General features: G+C 43.1%; 1 protein-coding gene across 1 annotated transcript in view; it reads right to left on the bottom strand.

Annotated features, from left to right (window-relative positions):
• LOC126170627 (coiled-coil domain-containing protein 13-like) overlaps positions 1-21,336 on the bottom strand; it is an 84,364-nt gene that overhangs the window by 37,204 nt on the left and 25,824 nt on the right. The window contains exons 5-7 of the mRNA XM_049920745.1: positions 11,489-11,688; positions 4,221-4,382; positions 290-555 (exon numbers count right to left, since the gene is read on the bottom strand). Of these exons, the coding sequence (XP_049776702.1) occupies positions 290-555; positions 4,221-4,382; positions 11,489-11,688 (628 nt within the window). The remainder of the gene's footprint in view (positions 1-289; positions 556-4,220; positions 4,383-11,488; positions 11,689-21,336) is intronic.

Raw genomic sequence — 21,336 nt, forward strand, 5'->3', positions numbered from 1 at the left:
ATTACTTTACTTGCAAATGGTTGTGTCCTGAACTTCTTGTTTGTTGGATTCATGTTCTGCACACCACAGACTATCTACATATACTACAAAGAGCAATGTGGGGATTTGTCTGAAGAGATTTAGGGAAATCTTCGAGAACCTAATTCAGGGTAGCTGTGTGGTCACATAAATCCATATTTCTCCCAAATACGAGTTCTAATGGCCACTGATATCTATGCACAGTGTGTACTGACCGAGCAATCAACAGAAAGTGTGGTGAGTGTAAGGTTGTCCGCCTTGCGTTGCTCACTTGGGCTGGTCCAGCTGGTCCAGGCGCAGCTGCAGCTGCTCGACCAGCCTGTCCTTCTGCGCCAGCTGCGCCGTCTGCGTGGCCAGCTGCGCCCTGAGCGCTGCTAGGTCGTCCTCCAACTGCCTGCCGCGCTCGCGCATGCGCTCAGCCTCCACCGACAGCAGCGCCCGCTTGTCCTCCGCTGCCTCCTCTGCTGACCGCAGCTGCGCTGTCAGCGCCGCCACCAGCTGGTTGTCGTGCTCGCCTTTCTCCAGCAGTACTGTCATCTGCCACAAGCATTAGGGGCACCAAAGTTTACCTTCCTATGAATTCACAAAGGATTCTCTATTAAGTAACTTATCTTTTATATCTCTTCCTCAGACATTCGTCCTCTACTACATAGTTTACCCTTACTAATACAAACTTCCCATTAAGTTTTTCATGAGTAACGTAAATCTCGAACAGAATCATCCATCAAGCAAACTGTCACAGAACCATCAAAACCAAGTTAACACATTAAAACTCCAGATGTTGATCCAACAATTCCTCCACCAACAGTAGTACTGTCATTACCAGTTCCATCTTGGGAAACCTTTGTATAACCAAGGGTATGCTCATAACGTCCTAAAATCGCTTCCATTTCATCACTTCATATCAACTTCATCTCATCACCACGAGATATTTAAATTCACACATTTGTTCAATTATTTTTCCTTCTATTAAAATCTTTGCTTTTGTTAGTTCTAATACTAGAAATGCTATTAATCTAGTTTTCTTTATGGGAAATGTTATACCATATGTAACAATAACTAACCTCATTTTACGTGCAGTTCTCTCAGTTTCATTTACAGCGTTAACTGTTTTCACACAGTCATCAGAAAACAGTACAGCTGTAAAATTTATATTCTTAGTAACAAAAGTTTCATTTGCTGTTTTAAGCTAGTTCTTTTTAATCACGTCAATACAGGATGTCTCAGGATTCTTCCTGAGCATTCTTGCTCAATAGGAACGGTCATTCGGAGCACAAAAGTGCAGTAAATATTAGCTTTAAAATGCGTACCTTAAGAGTTACGTGCATTTCTTTATCTTCAATACTGTGAAAAAAATCTCTTCCATTACAAGCTCTTTGCTTTCCATATTTTGAGAGCTGGCAGTGCGGACGAAAACAGGAAAAAATGTCCAGTAAACGTGAGCTCTAAAGCGCATAATTTAACAGCTATGAGCATTTTTTCATCTTAACTACTGTGAAACACATCTATTGTACTGAATAAATGCTTATAGCCTTTAGGTATCCATTTTAGAGCCCATGTTTACTAGGTAGTTTACTGCTTGTTTAGGTCCATACAACCCCCTCCGAAAATGTGGAAAACAAAGAGAGATTTGTTTCGCAGTACCGAAGATGAAGTGCTCATAGCTTTTAAGGTACACGTACTACCAACTCTCAAAATATGGGAAGCAAAGAGTTTGTAGTAGAAGAGATTTGTTTCACAGTATCGAAGATAAAGAAATGTACGTAACTCTTAAGGTACGCGTTTTAGAGCCTATAGTTACTATACTTTTGCGTTTCGAATGATGGTTCCTGTTGTACCGCTGAATATTGTCCATTCCTCCAGGGGCAACCTGCATAACTACTAATAGGTGTGGGTGAAATTGCCCATACTTATCTTACTTAAGGCATGTGTAATTTATGATCTCCCAGCAGAACTGTTGAAGCGTCTAGGAAACAAGGAAAGAAAAGAAATAGTCTTCCTCTGTAATGACATGTATGACAAAATAAAATGACCTGAGGACTTCCTTGCAACAGTTATGATACCAGTAGAGAAAAAGAGAAACACAAAAAAATATGTGAAGAGCATAAGATCATCAGTCTAATTTCTCATGCAGATAAAGTGTTGCTTAGAGTGTTGAATAGAACGCTATATGTCAAGTTCGATAGAGGAATTGCAGAGGAGTAGTTCGGATTTAGAAGAGGAAAAGGAACAAGAGATGCTATTGGCCTGTTAAGAACTATAGGGGAAAGATATATGGGAAAAGGTAGAAGAGTCTTTGCTGTTTTTATAGATTTAGAAAAGAATTTTGACAGAGTTCAGTGGAACAAGCTGACGGATATTTTGAAGAGGAAAGGAGTAGACTAGAAAGAGGGACATCTGATACAGAATCTATAATTACACTAGAAAGTAAGGATAAGGATTGGAAATGAAATGTCAGAGGGTGTTACACAATGTTGTTGCCTTTCCCCACTGTTGTTTAAAGCATATCTTGAAGAGATAATTGCGAAAGGCTTAGATGGGAAAAGAGAAATATGTATTGGCGGAAAGAGAAGAGAATCTATAAGATTTGCTGAAAGTGAGCAGACAGTGAATAACATGCTGAAAGATCTGAATGAAGCTCGTGTGGAAAATTAGACGCAAATAAACGCAGCAAAAACAATGAGTATGGTCATCAGTACAGGACGCAGACTGTCCAATATTAAAATAGGATGAACTGCCATTAGCCAAGTAAGTGCATTTAAATATCCTGGAAGCACAATAACTGAAAACTTAGATGTCACCAGGAGGTGAAAACTTGAAGGAGGCATTCAACAGAAAGAGGAGACTGTTATGTGGCAAATTAGATAAAGGCCTAAGGAAAGGGCTGGACAAATGCTTTGTCTGGAATGTGGCACTATACGGGGCTGAAACAGGGACACGGAGACGTGAGGATGAAAAATGGTTAGAAGCATTTGAGATGTGGATGTGAAGGAGAATGGAGAGGATAAGCTGGATGGAAAGAGTGAGTAACGAAAGAGTATTGGAAAGGTTGGTGAGAGAAGATGTTTCCTGAAGGTTATAAGAGAAAGGAAAAATAACTGGTTGGGGCATTCATTGTGAAGCATTGCTAGCAGATGCTTTGGAAGGACTGGTTTGTGGGAGAAGACTGAAAGGAAGAAAGAGATGCAAGATGATAGACGACACAAAGGGAAGAGGAAATTATGCGGGCCTGACGAAGATGGCAGAAGACTGGACAGCCTGGAGAACTACCCTGTGAAAACCTGTCTTCCGGGAGATCACTAATGATGACGATGATGATCTTACTCTTTGGCTGATGTTTTCTGGAACTGTTTCATTTTAGAGGATAAATCTTTAACTTCATATTCACGTACAGTGATTGAACAGCTGATATTAAGTGCACTGGGATTAGTTTAGTTTATAGTGGTTCCCGTAATAAGTGTCGTTTCGCCGTTTTAAATGTCTTCTCGTAGTCTACAAACGTGTGGTAAGCTGCTAAAATAAACTCTCTTATTTTTTCATTTTATGAGTGGTAGTGTGAAAATAGCCTATAACCTGAATTTGATCTTCCATTTCTGAAGGAACGTTGGGTGTCTGATATTTGCACATCTCTGTTAAGAAGTAATGCTTTATTAACTGTATTGGCGTACACTTTTTAACTATGTGAGTGAAATTTGCGAGCAGTTTATAACTGAGCGCCTGACGTTTCCCTCCGGTACCTCTCTCCAGCATTCCAAACTTCACATAACTCCTCCTACATACCTTGTGGGACTAGCACTTGCGATAGAAGGGATATTCTGGAGAAATGGGTTAGTCACAGTCTAGAGGATTGCGTCCAGAATGAAAACGCTGATTTGAAACTTTCTGGAAAATTAAATCCGATTGCTGGACCGAAACGGTAAGTGGTGTCTGGATAACTCAGTCTGTAAGACCATGGCTGAGGTTTTATCCCAAGACTAACACAGTTTTAACCTGCCAGGTGGTGTCACTTCAGTGCACACTCCACGACAGAGTGAATCATTCCTTCTGGAGCTATGTGAGTGACAACGCTATAGTTAAACTGTAGCTGTCGCCTTTAGCTAGGAAGTGCTGGAGTGGTTAAATGGTTCCAGTACACATTACAGGCACGACTGACAAGCAGTGATGCAGACGGAGCGGGTTCGGCAGGCTGCGGGTCGGCCTACCTTCTGCTTGAGGTCGCGCAGCTCCGCCTCCAGCACCTTGGTGCGGGCGCGCTGCCCCTCCAGCCGCCTCCTGGAGTCCTCCAGCTGGAGCTGCGTCTCGCGCAGCGACGTCACCGTCTGCTCGTGCGCCGCCCGCCGTTCCTTTTCCATCTGCTGCAGTAGCTGCGCCAACAACAACACTCTGTCCAACAACTAATGTCAAGATTACGGCTGTTTCTGGAAAAAAAGTTATTAGTTCGAGATGCTACATTGTTAGAGTAGTAAATGGAAATGAGCGTTTGGCGTCATTGGCCGGGAGGCCACCTACGGGGCAGGTCCGGCGGCCTTAGTGCAGGTCTTATTACATTCGACTCCACATTGGGCGACCTGCGCGCCGGATGGGGGTGAAATGATGATGAAGACAACACAACACCCAGTCCCTGAGCGGCGAAAATGTCCGACCCAGCCGGGAATCGAACCCGGGCCCCTTAGGACGGCAGTGCGTCACGCTGACCATTCAGCTATCTTTTTTTTCTTTCTTTGCATTTTGTTGGGTATTGTTCGTTGCCTTTGGTCTGCGCGGACGTCACAAGACATCCATTCACGTTGATCGTTGATTCCTTTACTCAGAGCCGATGTTGGTGGATTTAGTTTCTAGCGAAAGGTTGTGCCACATGCCACAGTAATGAGACCTCAATTTTTCACTAAGGTCTATCAAAAATGGTACACAAGGAAGAAACAAATTAGTATTTACGCCATCTGTCATGTCTATTCATTAAAAGTGGAAGCAGTTGTTTCGTTGCACAGTTAGATGTGAAAGAAAACATAAATTCCTTTGCTGTATATATGCAGACTGAAGCGACGGACGAAACTTTGTACCAAGGCTAGATTTTAACCCGGGCCTCCTGTTCACTGCATAGATACGTTAATCACTACGTCACCCTGGCACAATAGCTTTGCACAATTGCACAGAATACTCTAACACGCCTCCCTCCTCAATTCAAATTCACGTTCCCGCATCAGCTCAGCTCACTTGGTATTCTAGCTAAGCTCGAACAGTATTTTCATTCGTCGCTTCAGTCTGCATAAATACTTTATAGATGTCTGAGACTTTAAAAGGTCGCTGCAACCGTATAGTCTTATTTGACTAAAGCAACTATGCTTAAGTTTCAGGCAGGATCCACCGTTTCTTTCGATACTGAGGTGTTATTCCAATACAGTTGGAGACCCTCTGCAATGTTGTTAGAATTTAGAGGGAGTACCAAGTGGGCTGAGGTGTGAATGGGAATTTGCACTGAGGATGGAGGCGTGCTAGGGGAGTCCGTACAGTTCTGCGAAATCATTGTTCTAGGATGGCATAGTGGCTAGTTCACCTGCCCAGTGAGTAGGAAACCTAGGTTCGAATCACGGTCTTAATACAAATTTACAGTTGCTTCTTCAGGATTCATATATACATCATAGATGTTTGAGGCTTTAGGTGGTCCTTTGATAAATTTCTTTATCCTATTGTATCATTGGTATCAAGAAGTTGTACACATAGATAATGAAATATAACAGTGATGTCTTCAAGAACAAATGAACGAAGTAGAACGGTTAAAGTACATTGAGATGACAAAAGTCATAGGAGAGCTATACACACATATACAGAAGGTTCTAATATCGCTGACACAAGGTATAAGAAAGCAGTTCATTGATGGAGCTGTCATTTGTACCCAGATGATTCATGTGAAACGGTCTCGATGTGATTAAGGCCCACACGACGCGAGTTAACAGACTTTGAACGCGGAATGGTATTTCGAGCTAGACACATGGCAGATTCTATTTCGGGAATCGTTTGGTAATTCACTATTCCGAAATCCACCGTGTCAAGAGTGTGCCGTGCATACAAATTTCTGGCATTACCTCTCATCACGGACAACGCATTGGTCAACGGCCTTCACTTAACGAACGAGAGGAACGGCGTTTGCTTGGAGTTGTCAGTGCTAAGAGACTAGCAGCTCTGCGTGAAATAACCGCAGAAATCAACGTCGGATGCTATTACCTTTGCTAACAGCACAACATTGCCTGCAGCGCCTCTCCTGGGGTGTATCAGTTGGATCCTAGACGATTGGAAAACCGTGTCCTGGTCAGATGAGTCCCGATTTCAGTTGGTAAGTGCTGATGATAGGGTTTCAGTATGGCCACGTATAGAAGTTGTCAAGAGGGCACTGTGCAAAGGTTGTGGTGGCTCGACAATGGTGTGGGCTGTGTTTACATGGAATATACGGGGTCCTCTGGTCCACCCGAACCGATCATTGACGGGAAATGGCTGTGTTCGGCTACTCGGAGACCATTTGCAGCCATTCATGCACGTCATGTTCCCAAACAAAGATGTAATTGTCACCGGGCCAGAATTGTTCGCGACTGGTTTTAAGAACAGTATGGAAAATTCGAGCGAATGTTTTGTCCACCCAGATCGCCCTGCAAGAATCCCATAGAATATGTATGGGACGTAATTCAGAGGTCAGTTCGAGCAAAAAATCCTGCACCGGCAACACATTCGCAATTATGCACGGCTGTAGAGGCAGCATGGATCTGTATTTCTGCAAGGGACTTCCAACGATCTGCTGAGTCCATGCCACGTTGAGCTGCCGCACTACTCAAGGAGAAGGAGGTCCGACGCGAAAATTAGGAGGTACCCCATGACTTTTGTCACCTTAGTGTACATGCTGCATTTCTGCTTATTATCGTACACTAGAAATCTGAGCAACCGTAAAATTAACAATGCATTCTTCAACAAGAGAGGTTATGTGTGGTTTTTGAGAATGAAAAGTATACAGTATATCAGAAGAATATCTGCGAGCGGTAAGGCGGGCAGTTGGCAAACAGCTGATTCGCTCGTTCCCTTCTGCCCCGCGGCGGCCAGTACCTTCTGTAAAGTATTGCCTTACCAGTAGAGTTCATGGTCAGCACTGTTGTGTTTCTCAACTGTCGTTTATGGCCTCCTATTTCTTTCATTTTTAGGATTCAGTACATCAATCGGTAAAAACGGCGCCCTTATAGGATCACTTTATTATCCCTCTGTTCGTCCGGTTGTTAGCAGTCCTTTTATTCAGGAACGGCTAGATGTTTTGAGTTTAGATTTATGTCACCTTTCTAAGGTCTATGACCCTTTACATGTGTAAAATAATTTAAGTTTCTACCTCAATGCAATCATAAGATACGGCCGTTAGTGAAACATATTTGATACCTTGCCAGTATCGACATCGATAATACACAAAAATCATCAAAATTCTCGATACCTGAGATGGCTGAACTACCTACATAAATAACTAAGTTTGTAAGGAATCCTCAGTGCTTGAGTTCCAGTCTCACGTATCCCTAATTTTGATCTACAGTACCAGCTCCAAAGGATAGTTCTGTTGAAACATGAGCCGGCTGGAGTGGCCGAGCGGTTCTAGGCGCTACAGCCTGGAACCGCGCGATCGCTACGGTCGCAGGTTCGAATCCTGCCTCGGGCATGGATGTGTGTGATGTCCTTAGGTTAGTTAGATTTAAGTAGTTCTAAGTTCTAGGGGACTGATGACCTAAGAAGTTAACTCCCATAGTGCTCAGAGCCATTTGAACCATTTTGTTGAAACATGAATGTAGACATCATCACGCAGATGTAAACAATAAACAGATCAGAAAACTATACAACTGACTATACTTCAACGGAGTCAATGGAAACGTGTATAGTGACAAAAAAGCGCATTACGGAAGTTGCATATGTAGTTGTTATTGTTGTTGCAATTTTCAGTCTGAAGAATGGTTTAAAGCAGTGTCCAGGCTACTCTATCCTAAGCACTTCTTTTTTTCTCTGAATAACTACTGCAGCTTACTCGTACATGCATTTGAAACTTTGTAGAGTATTCGTACCTTGGCCTTCCCCTAAAATGAGTACACCGTTACCAAATTGACGAATCGTTCAATCTTCAGGATGTGTCCCATTAACTGACCTGTTCTTTTACTCAAGTTGTGCCATATACGAGGGTTGGAACTTAAATAGTGGCAACTATTTATTCACAACCTATACAAAAGAGTTACATGTTTGCACCTGTTACTGCCCTTCAAGGTAGTCACCAGTGTTGTGTGCCGGCCGGAGTGGCCGAGCGGTTAAAGGCGCTACAGTCTGGAACCGCACGACCGCTACGATCACAGGTTCGAATCCTGCCTCGGGCATGGATGTGTGTGATGTCCTTAAGTTAGTTAGGTTTAAGTAGTTCTAAGTTCTAGGGGACTTATGACCACAGCAGTTGAGTCCCATAGTGCTCAGGGCCACACCAGCGTTGTGTAGAACCCGTTTCCTGGAAGGCGTAGTATACCGTTAGGAGAGCCTGTTCTGTTGATGGTGCGAATGGAGCGGTCTATTGCCTGTCGAATCTCTGGAACAGTTCTGAAGCGGATGCCACGAAGTGGTTCCTTCATCTTCTGAACCAAATCAAAGTCACAAGGACATAGGTCTGGGGGGTATAGTGGATGGTACAGCACTTCCCAGTCCCATCGACCGAACGGAGCAGCCACAGCTTGCGCTGTATGCGCCCGCGCATTGCCGTGGAAAATGTTGGGTGGGTTGCGCATAAAATGTGTCGCCGCTTCTTTCGCAAAGCTGGTCGCAGGTGATTCTCCAAAAACGTACAGTAATACTATAGATGACGGTCTGCCATGTAGGAACGTAAAGCGTTAAGATAACACCATCACAGTCGTACACGAAAATCACCACAATTTTACACCGCTCTGTTCACACCATCAACAGAACAGGCTCTACTAACGGTGTACTACGTCTTCCACATCACTGGCAAAGGGTTCTACACAACGCTGGTGACTACTTTGAAGGACAGTAACATGTGCAAACGTGTAACTCTTTTGTATTGTAGCTACTATTTAAGTTCCAACCCTCGTATTTGCTTTTTCCCGAAGTAGATTCAATATCACCACATTTGTTATTCGATCTAACTTTCTAATATTTAGCATTCGTGTACATTTAAAATTCTTCCATCCTGTTTGAACGTCTTACTGTCTACCTTGCACTTCCATACAGGACTATACTCCAGAAAAATACTTCAGAAGAATCTCCTTAACACTTAAATTCACGTCAGATGTTAAAAAACTCCTCATTTTCGGAAATGATTTATGCATTTTATATCATTTCTGTTTCGGACATTATCAGTTATTTTGCTGTCCACATAGCAACTACTACTTTTAGCGTCTTATTTCCTCACAGAATTCTATCAGTATCGGCTGATGAGATCGTTAAATTTCATTTGGTTGTGAGAATTAAAAGAATATCTATTATTATAATTTATAGTCTCCCAATGATCTTCGACGAGCGAAAGTAGGCAGAGGTTGTTAACTGCATCATGTGACTGTTTTCAGTATAGACGCTATTACCTTTGTGTTTTGAACTAAAAGTTACAATGACTCTCATTTAACATATTTATTTTAGTAGTTTACTCCTATCAGACATATTGAAGCTAAGGAACAGTACAGGTATGGGAGATAGGCTCACACTATGCCGCGTTAATTACTGTTGCACATAAAGTTCGGTGATGGTTCTTACTCCAAATTCAATGGATGTACCATAGTCAGAAACTTAATGTCAAAAACTCGAGTCAAGCAGAAATAATAAATTTTCCAAACAGTAGTATGGAGCTTACAAGACGCCAATGTCAGTGAGGCTGATGTCAATGGTTCAAATGGCTCTGAGGACTATGGGACTTAATTTCTGAGGTCATCAGTCCTTTAGAACTTAGAACTACTTAAACCTAACTAACCTAAGGACATCACACACATTCATGCCCGAGGCAGGATTCGAACCTGCGACTGCAGCGGTCGCGCGGTTCCAGACTGTAGCGCCTAGAACTGCTCGGCCACACCGGCCGGCGGCTGATATCAATGTATTTCTTGCAGTAATACTAATAATGTTACTGCTACATTTTATGAATGTGAGTTTTAATCTGTCTGCACCTGGCTAACTTGCTGTAGACGCTGTGCAAAGTAATTTGACCCTTGTGTAGAACTGCCTTGTCATTCTGAGCACTCGCTGAGCCCACCCCTGTGTCCCATAAGGGGTGCTCGTCCCTGCTGACTGTTACATGTGCCAGCATAGAGGTCATTAAAAAGTGGGATTGCTACAAGAGTTAGCTAATCGTGTTGCACAATAAAGAGAGTAAAGGAGGAGGAGGGGAAACAAAGCTACAAGTACTTAGCAAGGCTTCACTTCTTCAGGAAAGATGCTGGCGAAAAAGAAAATTTTGTATTTAAGTAATAATGATGCTTTTCAGGGGACTGCCTAACTTCCACGTGGCACGTTTTTAATTTTACATTGTCAGTATAAAAGTGACGTTGTCCGCTACACTACATTTTTTACCATTTTTATGAGATTCTTTGTGGCACTGTATGGTCGATCTTGTATTGCTTTAAGTGATTCTTTGTTTATAGATTGGGTATGTTGCCTTCAAATTTTATTGGTTATGTATTACTTTGTCTTTTAATACTTAGGAAAAGAGAGATGAGTATAATTGCCTGCTGGTCAAAATAGCTATTATAAAGTATGGACCTACATTCATTTAAACCCTGTTTTATACTTTGACAGTGGTTGCATATGTTTTAAAGATGATCTGTATTTTTATAAGTAAGAAGAGACAAAAAGTACATACAAATAATAAAACAAAAAATCTGAAGTCACCATCTCGAATACTAACGCTACCTGTCGACTATAAGTTACACCTTTGTAAAAAATTTTTGAAACAAGCTGTTAGTTGACGTATCGATTAGGCGGTACTGACACAGAAATTTCTTTTATGAGTTTTAAGCTTTTTGGTGGGTGCAACTTTGAGAATATTTTTTAACTTTTTCTTATCTTTCGTTAGCTAGTTGTTATACGAGTAGTTATGACAAACCCCTGTCTCTCTGCTTGATCCTTTCGTCTTAATCGCCGATGTCTGATGATGGTAGTAGCAGAAACGTCGTAATAAAGAAAATTTTATAAGCGATCTAGACGGTTTTACTCGTAAAATACTCACAATGATCATTACCCATAGAGGGAACTGATTTCCTTTATTAATTGTGTGAATGTCGATATTTGTCGAATTATTCGTCATACTGATTTGCAGACTCACTAGCTGTAGCTTACAAGTCATCCTTGTCCGTACCCCTGTGCACCACCTACACTGGTAGGAACCAACTTACTTCGTGCGCACTCTACCGCATTGTCTCAGCTCTACACAGCAGTGTCCGGCTGCATCAGCGACACGTCAGCCGCGCCTCACCTGGCTCTGCGCCGGGCTGACGCCGTGGTCTCCGCTGCTGGAGGCGGCCTGCCCCGGCTGCTGCTGCTGCTGCTGAGACAGCCTGTCCTGGAGCTCCGCCACGCGCCGCTGCAGCTGCAGGATCTGCTGCGCGCGCCCGCGGAACGACCCCAGCTGAGACACTGCCACCGCCTCCCCCACCTGCCAAACACACTCATCTACTTATTACCACCACAAAAAAAAACACCCCTTATTGTCTAACGGGGTTGGGTTGTTTGGGGACGGAGACTAGACAGCGGGTTATCGGTCTCATTGGATTAGGGAAGGACGGGGAAGGAAGTCGGCCGTGCCCTTTCAAAGGAACCATCCCAGAATTTGCCTGGAACGATTTAGGGAAATCACGGAAAACCTAAATCAGGATGGCCGGACGCGGGATTGAACCGCCGTCCTCCCGAATGCGAGTCCAGTGTCTAACCACTGCGCCACCTCGCTTAGTTATTGTCTAACGGCTGTAGGTGGAGAAGTGGATGCATCTGCATCAGTAAATTTTACAAGAACAGCAATTAAAAAGAAAAATGGCACCCAGTGAGTCATACACCAATAGTCTGTCTGTAAAATCTTATTTTATTTTCGTTGGGACAAACTTATGAGAATAATTATACTCCTTTCAAACACAAGTACTTCTGTAATGAAAAAGATATAATGGAAACTAATGTTTCACCAACAGCTCAAAGTAACAGACATGTTAACTAATTACGCCACTATTTGTGAAAATTGCAACACAACGAACGAGACATACACTACTGGCTATTAAAATAGCTACACCACGAAGATGACGTGCTACAGACGCGAAATTTAACCGACAGGAAGAGGATGCTGTGATATGCAAATGATTAGCTTTTCTGGGCATTCACACAAGGTTGGCGCCGGTGGCGACACCTACAACGTGCTGACATGAGGAAAGTTTCCAACCGATTTCTCATACACAAACAGCAGTTGACCGGCGTTGCCTGGTGAAACGTTGTTGTAATGCCTCGTGTAAGGAGGAGAAATGCGTACCATCACGTTTCCGACATTGATAAAGGTCGAATTGTAGCCTATCGCGATTGCGGTTTATCGTATCGCGACATTGCTGCTCGCGTTGGTCGAGATCCAATGACTGTTAGTAGAATATGGAATCGGTGGGTTCAGGAGGGTAATACGGAACGCCGTGCTGGATCCCAACGGCCTCGTATCACTAGCAGTCGAGATGACAGGCATCTTATCCGCATGGCTGTAACGGATCGTCCAGCCACGTCTCGATCCCTGAGTCAACAGATGGGGACATTTGCAAGACTACAATCATCTGCACGAACAGTTCGACGACGTTTGCAGCAGCATGGACTATCAGCTCGGAGACCGTGGCTGCGGTTACCCTTGACTCTGCATCAGAGACAGGAGCGCCTGCGATGGTGTACTCAACGACGAACCTTGGTGTACGAATGGCAAAACGTCATTTATTCGGATGAATCCAGGTTCTGTTTACAGCATCATGATGGTCGCATTCGTGTTTGGCGACATCGCGGTGAACGCACATTAGAAGCGTGTATTCGTCATCGCCATACTGGCGTATCACCCGGCGTGATGGTATGGGGTCCATTGGTTACAGGTCTCTGTCACCTCTTGTTCGCATTGACGGCACTTTGAACAGTGGACGTTACATTTCAGATGTGTTACGACCCGTGGCTCTACCCTTCATTCGATCCCTGCGAACCCCTACGTTTCAGCAGGATAATGCATGACCGCATGTTGCAGGTCCTGTATGGGTCTTTCTGGATACAGAAAATGTTCGACTGCCGCCCTGGCCAGCTCATTCTCCAGATCTCTCACCAACCGAAAACGTCTGGTCAATGGTGGCCGAGCAACTGGCTCGTCAGAATACGCCAACCTCTACTCTTGATGAACTGTGGTACCGTGTTGAAGCTGCATTGTCAGTTGTACCTGTACACGCCATCCAAGCTCTGTTTGACTCAATGGCCAGGCGTATCAAGGCCGTTATTACGGCCAGAGGTGGTTGTTCTGGGTAATCATTTCTCATCATCTATACACCCAAATTGCGTAAAAATGTAATCACATGTCAGTTCTAGTATAATATATTTGTCCAATGAATACCTGCATTTCTTCTTGGTGTAGCAATTTTAATGACCAGTAGTGTATTTACAATCAGATTTATTCCAAATATTAGAGACTTGACAGTACACAAATGATTAGAATTACAGAACTGTATATGTACTTTGGCCATGAGAATTCAGTATGATGTGAAGGCGCCACATACAGCAGTTAGGACATCTAAATGTAATGGCATGGAATCAAAGAGGGATTAGATATGGTGCTGTGCAACAAACTGCTATGAGGTTTGTAGATGCAAAGCAAAGCATCAATAGTGGTTGCAGGAGGAGCAGAACGAACAAGCTGCTGGCCAACCATATCCCACACATATTCGATATGTGCTCCACATTGTCCTACTGAAATATGGCATGCGGAACTGCTGCATTAGGTGTACAGCCTTAGACTCAAATCCCTGATGTAACTGTTGCTGTTCAGATTGCCCTCAATACAGAGGAGGCGATGTGGCATCGTCTACGGCACCCCAAATCGTCTCACTTGGCGATTGTCCTCTACGCTAGTCAACAATGCGTTCTTCCCGACTGTGTTCCCCATGGTAGCGTCTATTTACCAGGGCTGATCAACAAAGACGGAGACTGATTTTTTTCACAAATATTTATTACTCCATTTCAGTGTTTACATGATCTTTTTGAAAGTACTCACCTCCTACTTGAATACACTTTTCATATCGTCTCTGCCAGTCCTTGAACACATGGTGCGTGCCATTCTTTCTCAGTTCGTTGAGAATCGCCTCACTTTTATTGAACACTGCTTCAGAGATCTCAAATCAAATTCTCCTAAAGCTTTGCCTTTCGTGATGCGAATAAAAAAATCATACAGTGCAATACGAGGATTATAAGGCAGATGTGATACACAGGTAATAATTAACTGAGCGAGAGGTTGCATGATTTGATTTGCGACATAACGGCACGCATTGTTATGCAGAAATTGCCACCCGGTCGGAGAATGTTCTGGTCGTCTCCTTACAATGTGCTTCGTCAGTTCAGCCAATACTGATGTGCGATATGGTGCTGTAACGGAAGTCTGAGCGGACATTGCCTACTGGTACATCATTCATTGACTATCTAAAAATGTAATCACTGTCGCTTTCCCTGCAGATGAAACAACTTCCGCTCTTTATGGTGCTGGAGAAACAGTCGAGTTCCACAGTGTGTTGGCTTGTTTCCCTTCGGGATCGTAATGATACAGCCATCGATCATCGACTCCAGAAGCGCATCCCCTCCATCAGCAAAGGGGCGCAACACCTCACACCTTCTCTTCGCACAGCCTTTTTCTCGGGTGTCAACAGACGTGGCACCCAAAGGGCATAAACATTGCTCATATGGAGATGATCATGTGTAATAGTGAAGAGAAAACCATATTAAATTCTCAACACTTCACTGAGGTTAGGTAATGTTGTTTCCTGTTCCTAATGGAGAATCACAGCAGCTGTGCTGGTGTTCACATCAGTCACAGCAGACGCCGAAACAAGAGGCTCACTTCGCTTAACACAGACAAGTCGGCCTTCTTGACATCCTTGAACCAAATAAGCACTGTTGCACGAGGTGATTCATCCTCACCATACGCTTGTTGCGGCCATCAGCGCCCGTACAAGGTCCCAGTTTTCATGCAATCCAATTTGTACACAATCCAATCTAACCACTGTCACGATCGATGATGATGATGTAATAACGGGGACGACACAAACACCCAGTCCTCGGGCAGATTTTGTTGTTGTTGTGGTCTTCAGTTCTGAGACTGGTTTGATGCAGCTCTCCATGGTACTCTATCCTGTGCAAGCTTCTTCATCTCCCAGTACCTACTGCAACCTACATCCTTCTGAATCTGCTCAGTGTATTCATCTCTTGGTCTCCCCCTACGATTTTTACCCTCCACGCTGCCCTCCAATACTAAATTGGTGATCCCTTGATGCCTCAGAACATGTCCTACCAACCGATCCCTTCTTCTGGTCAAGTGGTGCCACAAACTTCTCTTCTCCCCAATCCTATTCAATACTTCCTCATTAGTTATGTGATCTACCCATCTAATCTTCAGCATTCTTCTGTAGCACCACATTTCGAAAGCATCTATTCTCTTCTTGTCCAAACTATTTGCCGTCCATGTTTCACTTCCATACATGGCTACACTCCATACAAATACTTTCAGAAGTGACTTCCTGACACTTAAATCTATACTCGATGTTAACAAATTTCTCTTCTTCAGAAACACTTTCCTTGCCATTGCCAGTCTACATTTTATATCCTTTCTACTTCGACCATCATCAGTTATATTGCTCCCCAAATAGCAAAACTCCTTTACTACTTTAAGTGTCTCAATTCCCAATCTAATACCCTCAACATCACCCGACTTAATTCGACTACATTCCATTATCCTCGTTTTGCTTTTGTTGATGTTCATCTTATATCCTCCCTTCAAGACACCATCCATTCCATTCAACTGCTCTTCCAAGTCCTTTGCTGTCTCTGACAGAATTACAATGTCATCGGCGAACCTCAACGTTTTTATTTCTTCTCGATGGATTTTAATACCTACTCCGAATTTTTCTTTTGTTTCCTTCACTGCTTGCTCAATATACAGATTGAATAACATCGGGGAGAGGCTACAACCCTGTCTTACTCCCTTCCCAACCACTGCTTCCCTTTCATGTCCCTCGACTCTTATAACTGCCATCTGGTTTCTGTACAAGTTGTAAATAGCCTTTCGCTCCCTGTATTTTACCCCTGCCACCTTTAGAATTTGAAGGAGAGTATTCCAGTCATTATTGTCAAAAGCCTTCTCTAAGTCTACAAATGCGAGAAACGTAGGTTTGCCTTTCCTTAATCTTTCTTCTAAGATGAGTCGTAAGGTCAGTACTGCCTCACGTGTTCCAGTATTTCTACGGAATCCAAACTGATCTTCCCCGAGGTCGGCTTCTACTAGTTTTTCCATTCGTCTGTAAAGAATTCGTGTTAGTATTTTGCAGCTGTGGCTTATTAAACTGATTGTTCGGTAATTTTCACATCTGTCAACACCTGCTTTCTTTGGGATTGGAATTATTATATTCTTCTTGAAGTCTGAGGGCATTTCGCCCGTCTCATACATCTTGCTCACTAAATGATAGAGTTTTGTTAGGCCTGGCTCTCCCAAGGCTGTCATTAGTTCCAATGGAATGTTGTCTACTCCGGGGGCCTTGTTTCGACTCAGGTCTTTCAGTGCTCTGTCAAACTCTTCACGCAGTATCGTATCTCCCATTTCATCTTCATCTACATCCTATTCCATTTCCATAACGTTGTCCTCAAGTGCATCGCCCTTGTATAGACCCTCTATATACTCCTTCCACCTTTCTGCTTTCCCTTCTTTGCTTAGAACAGGGTTTCCATCTGAGCTCTTGATGTTCATACAAGTAGTTCCCTTATCTCCAAAGGTCTCTTTAATTTTCCTGTAGGCAGTATCTATCTTACCCCTAGTGAGATAAGCCTCTACATCCTTACATTTTTTCCTCTAGCCATCCCTGCTTAGCCGTTTTGCGCTTCCTGTCGATCTCATTTTTGAGACGTTTGTATTCCTTTTTGCCTGCTTCATTTACTGCATTTTTATATTTTCTCCTTTCATCAATTAAAATCAGTATTTTTTCTGTTACCCAAGGATTTCTACTAGCCCTCGTCTTTTTACCTACTTGATCCTCTGCTGCCCTCACTACTTCATCCCTCAAAGCTACCCATTCTTCTTCTACTGTATTTCTTTCCCCCATTCCTGTCAATTGTTTCCTTATGCTCTCCCTGAAACTCTGTACAACCTCTGGTTCTTTCAGTTTATCCAGGTCCCATCTCCTTAAATTCTCACCTTTTTGCAGTTTCTTCAGTTTTAATCTACAGGTCATAACCAATAGATTGTGGTCAGAGTCCACATCTGCCCCTGGAAATGTCTTACAATTTAAAACCTGGTTCCTAAATCTCTGTCTTACCATTATATAATCTATCTGATACCTTCTAGTATCTCCAGGGTTCTTCCATGTATACAACCTTCTATCATGATTCTTAAACCAAGTGTTAGCTATGATTAAGTTGTGCTCTGTGCAAAATTCTACCAGGCGGCTTCCTCTTTCATTTCTTAGCCCCAATCCATATTCACCTACTACGTTTCCTTCTCTCCCTTTTCCTACACTCGAATTCCAGTCACCCATGACTATTAAATTTTCGTCTTCCGTCACTATCTGAATAATTTCTTTTATTTCATCATACATTTCTTCAATTTCTTCGTCATCTGCAGAGCTAGTTGGCATATAAACTTGTACTACTGTAGTAGGTGTGGGCTTCGTATCTATCTTGGCCACAATAATGCGTTCACTTTGCTGTTTGTAGTAGCTTACCCGCATTCCTATTTTCCTATTCATTATTAAAACTACTCCTGCATTAGTCCTATTTGACTTTGTGTTTATAACCCTATAGTCACCTGACCAGAAGTCTTGTTCCTCCTGCCACCGAACTTCACTAATTCCCACTATATCTAACTTTAACCTATCCATTTCCCTTTTTAAATTTTCTGACCTACCTGCCCGATTAAGGGATCTGACATTCCACGCTCCGATCCGTAGGACGCCAGTTTTCTTTCTCCTGATAACGACATCCTCTTGAGTAGTCCCCGCCCGGAGATCCGAATGGGGGACTATTTTACCTCCGGAATATTTTACCCAAGAGGACGCCATTATCATTTAATCATACAGTAAAGCTGCATGCCCTCGGGAAAAATTACGGCCGTAGTTTCCCCTTGCTTTCAGCCGTTCGCAGTACCAGCACAGCAAGGCCCGGGCAGATAAAATGGCTATATCGTTCAAACGAACACAAAACGTTATTGCGCAGTGCTCTTCTTCTCGTATCACCTTCACTGCCTGGTAACCGAAATGCAGAGAGCGTCTACAAAATAGAGCTCTGCTACCAACCTACCGATACGAGAGTGCTGTCGCCTGTGGACATTAAACTCGCTCTTTTCAAATACCCATGGCACAGATAGGAAACTATCACGGATACTACAGGAAAAAAACCAATGTCAATCCTTGTTGATTAGCTGTTGTACGTGTGCAGAGTGTTTATTCATCTCAATCAATTCATCAGTCGAAGGCGTCAGCTTGCTGCGGTCAGCACCCAGTGGCGTGGGTTGGCCCAGGCTTTGACAGCAGGAAAACCAGGTGGCATGAGGTGACAGCCGCAGTGGCACTGCTCAGCAGGACGGGGCGGGTCGGGTGGTGTTGCAGCCATGTCCCCAACGGTGCTACGTCAACATAGCTGGCCCATCACTTGGTACACAAAGTGGCAGGAAAGAGAAGAGGCACGCCTTGGCCCAGAACCGAGGACCTCAATGTAGGATGCAGTCTCAGTGGCCCACAGATGCAAGTCTGCAGCAGCGGAGTGAATGCATCTAGGTAAGCAACGGCTCGTCAGCAAGTCAGTTTCAGGTGCCAACTGTGGACCCTAGGAAGGTGCCCAGAAGTCGGCTGAAGTCAGCCAGAAGGTATCCTCTGGGTGGAATGTGCTGACAACATGGTGTATAGCGATGTCAGTGACACCACAATTTTATTTCAAAACTTTCACTTTTTTAATTTAAACTCTTTTCTCTGAAATTCACCTTCTCACCATATTTCTAGGTCTCTTTTTGAAAATTCACCAACTGGACTAAACCACTGAGGAATATAATTTGGCCGGCCGGAGTGGCCGAGCGTTTCTAGGCGCTACAGTCTGGAACCGTGCGACCGCTACGGTCGCAGGTTCGAATCCTGCCTCGGGCATGGATTGGAACCGTGCGACCGCTACGGTCGCAGGTTCGAATCCAGCCTCGGGCATGGATGTGTGTGATGTCCTTAGGTTAGTTAGGTTTAAGTAGTTCTAAGCTCTAGGGGACTCATGACCACAGCCGTTAAGTCCCATAGTGCTCAGAGCCATTTGACGCATTTGAATATGATTTTTTTTATTTCCCCAACAGATAAGCTATAAAAGTCTTTTATATTTGTCCTCTCTGAGGCATGAATATTGTCAATGCACTTCAGCTTGCTTCTGCAAGGCTTTGTTGCTCAAGAATGTGCACCTTGATCCTCTTCCTTGCATCTCTAAATCATCCACGTCACTTCTGATTTCTGTACGATTTATAGATGTAAGTGTGCCAACATTTTAGACAGCTGTCCTCTATCACCTTGCAGGAAAGAGAAATGAAATGAAAATCTTGGATCACCAAGACTAAGTAATAACTACAATATTGTGTTTTCTGTACGATTTATAGATGTAAGTGTGCCAACATTTTAGACAGCTGTCCTCTATCGTCTTGCAGGAAAGAGAAATGAAATGAAAATCTTCCGTGGATCATCAAGACTAAGTAATAACTACAATACCCTGACAAACAAGTTTTTGTTAAAACAATAGGGAACATAATGAAACAGAGCATATGGTTTTACGTTAGGACAGAAATGTAGAGTAAAACAGTTTTCTGTATAATTAAGTGCAGGTTGACTGACACAAAATAAACGAAAATTCCCCCATTGGTGCGACTCAGTGTGACTTTACAGTCGTGCCTCGTATTTATATGCAGACAAAAACATCCACATTTTTGTCAGTAGCCGCTTTCGACTTAAAGAATTTCTGAAGTGTCAAGCACAGAACTTAAAAGAATGTAAAATAGCTTTGACAAAAACGTGAACTTGTCTAATTTTTGCACTGTGATCTTCATTTACTCCTCGACACCTGTTTTAGACACCCTCTTATAGAAATAGGGAAGCTTGAGGCAAGAATATAGCAGTGTGACCGTGAGGATGTTTCCTCTGCATTCGCCACCATTTCATTGGATGTAGAGTACATGGTCCTCGCAGTGTTCTTTATCGACGCAACCATTAAGTACCATGCAGTCATGTAATCGTCAGGAAGAGCCAAAATAAAAACTGGAACAAAAATTACTAACAGATAACATCTCCAACTTAGGGGAATAGATATTTGGCAATTACTGTAGGACAACTCACGTAAGGATCGATCATTATACCGGGTGTTCCAGAACTCTTTCCCAGGTAACGAACATTCATAAGACATAAAATATGACACAGAGACAAATAAATTTTTTTGGAACGTTGTTCCAGAAAACAGCCATCTAGTAATATTACAATTTATTTAGTAAACATAGTCGTGGTTGCGCATAAGTTGTTACTTTTAATTTGTGGATGACTGGTTTCGATGTGCTGCAGAGATCATCATCATCATCATCATCATCATCATTATCAGACCTACACTTCAGCATTCTCAACGCCAGCACGGACGGGCCTGCTCTACGCCAGGGATTTCCACTACCACACAGGTATTTAGATCTGATGATGACCTCTGTAGTAGATCGAAACCGGTTGTCCACAAATAAAACGTAACAACTTATACGGGACCATGACTGTGTTTACTAAATAAAACGTATACAAATACTTCTCCTCTTGAATTGCATGTAACTAATTCAGGTCAGTGTGTAGATACGTACTTACTGTTATTGTGTTTGATGGAGGGTCTAGTGACGTTACAACAGTAGGATCGAATACCATTTGGAAACACATACCAAGAGAACACCGAACGTGTTCTCATATCACGAGATACAGCCACAGAAAATTGTCCAGAGAAAATTCGAGACGGCATAGCATAGTCAGCCACCAGAAGTCAAATTAAAACAATCACGATATGCTATGCGAAGGTAAAGAAAACAGGGCCTGT

This window comes from Schistocerca cancellata, chromosome 1 (genome assembly GCF_023864275.1).
Source record: "Schistocerca cancellata isolate TAMUIC-IGC-003103 chromosome 1, iqSchCanc2.1, whole genome shotgun sequence".
NCBI classification, from domain to species: Eukaryota; Metazoa; Arthropoda; class Insecta; order Orthoptera; family Acrididae; genus Schistocerca; species Schistocerca cancellata.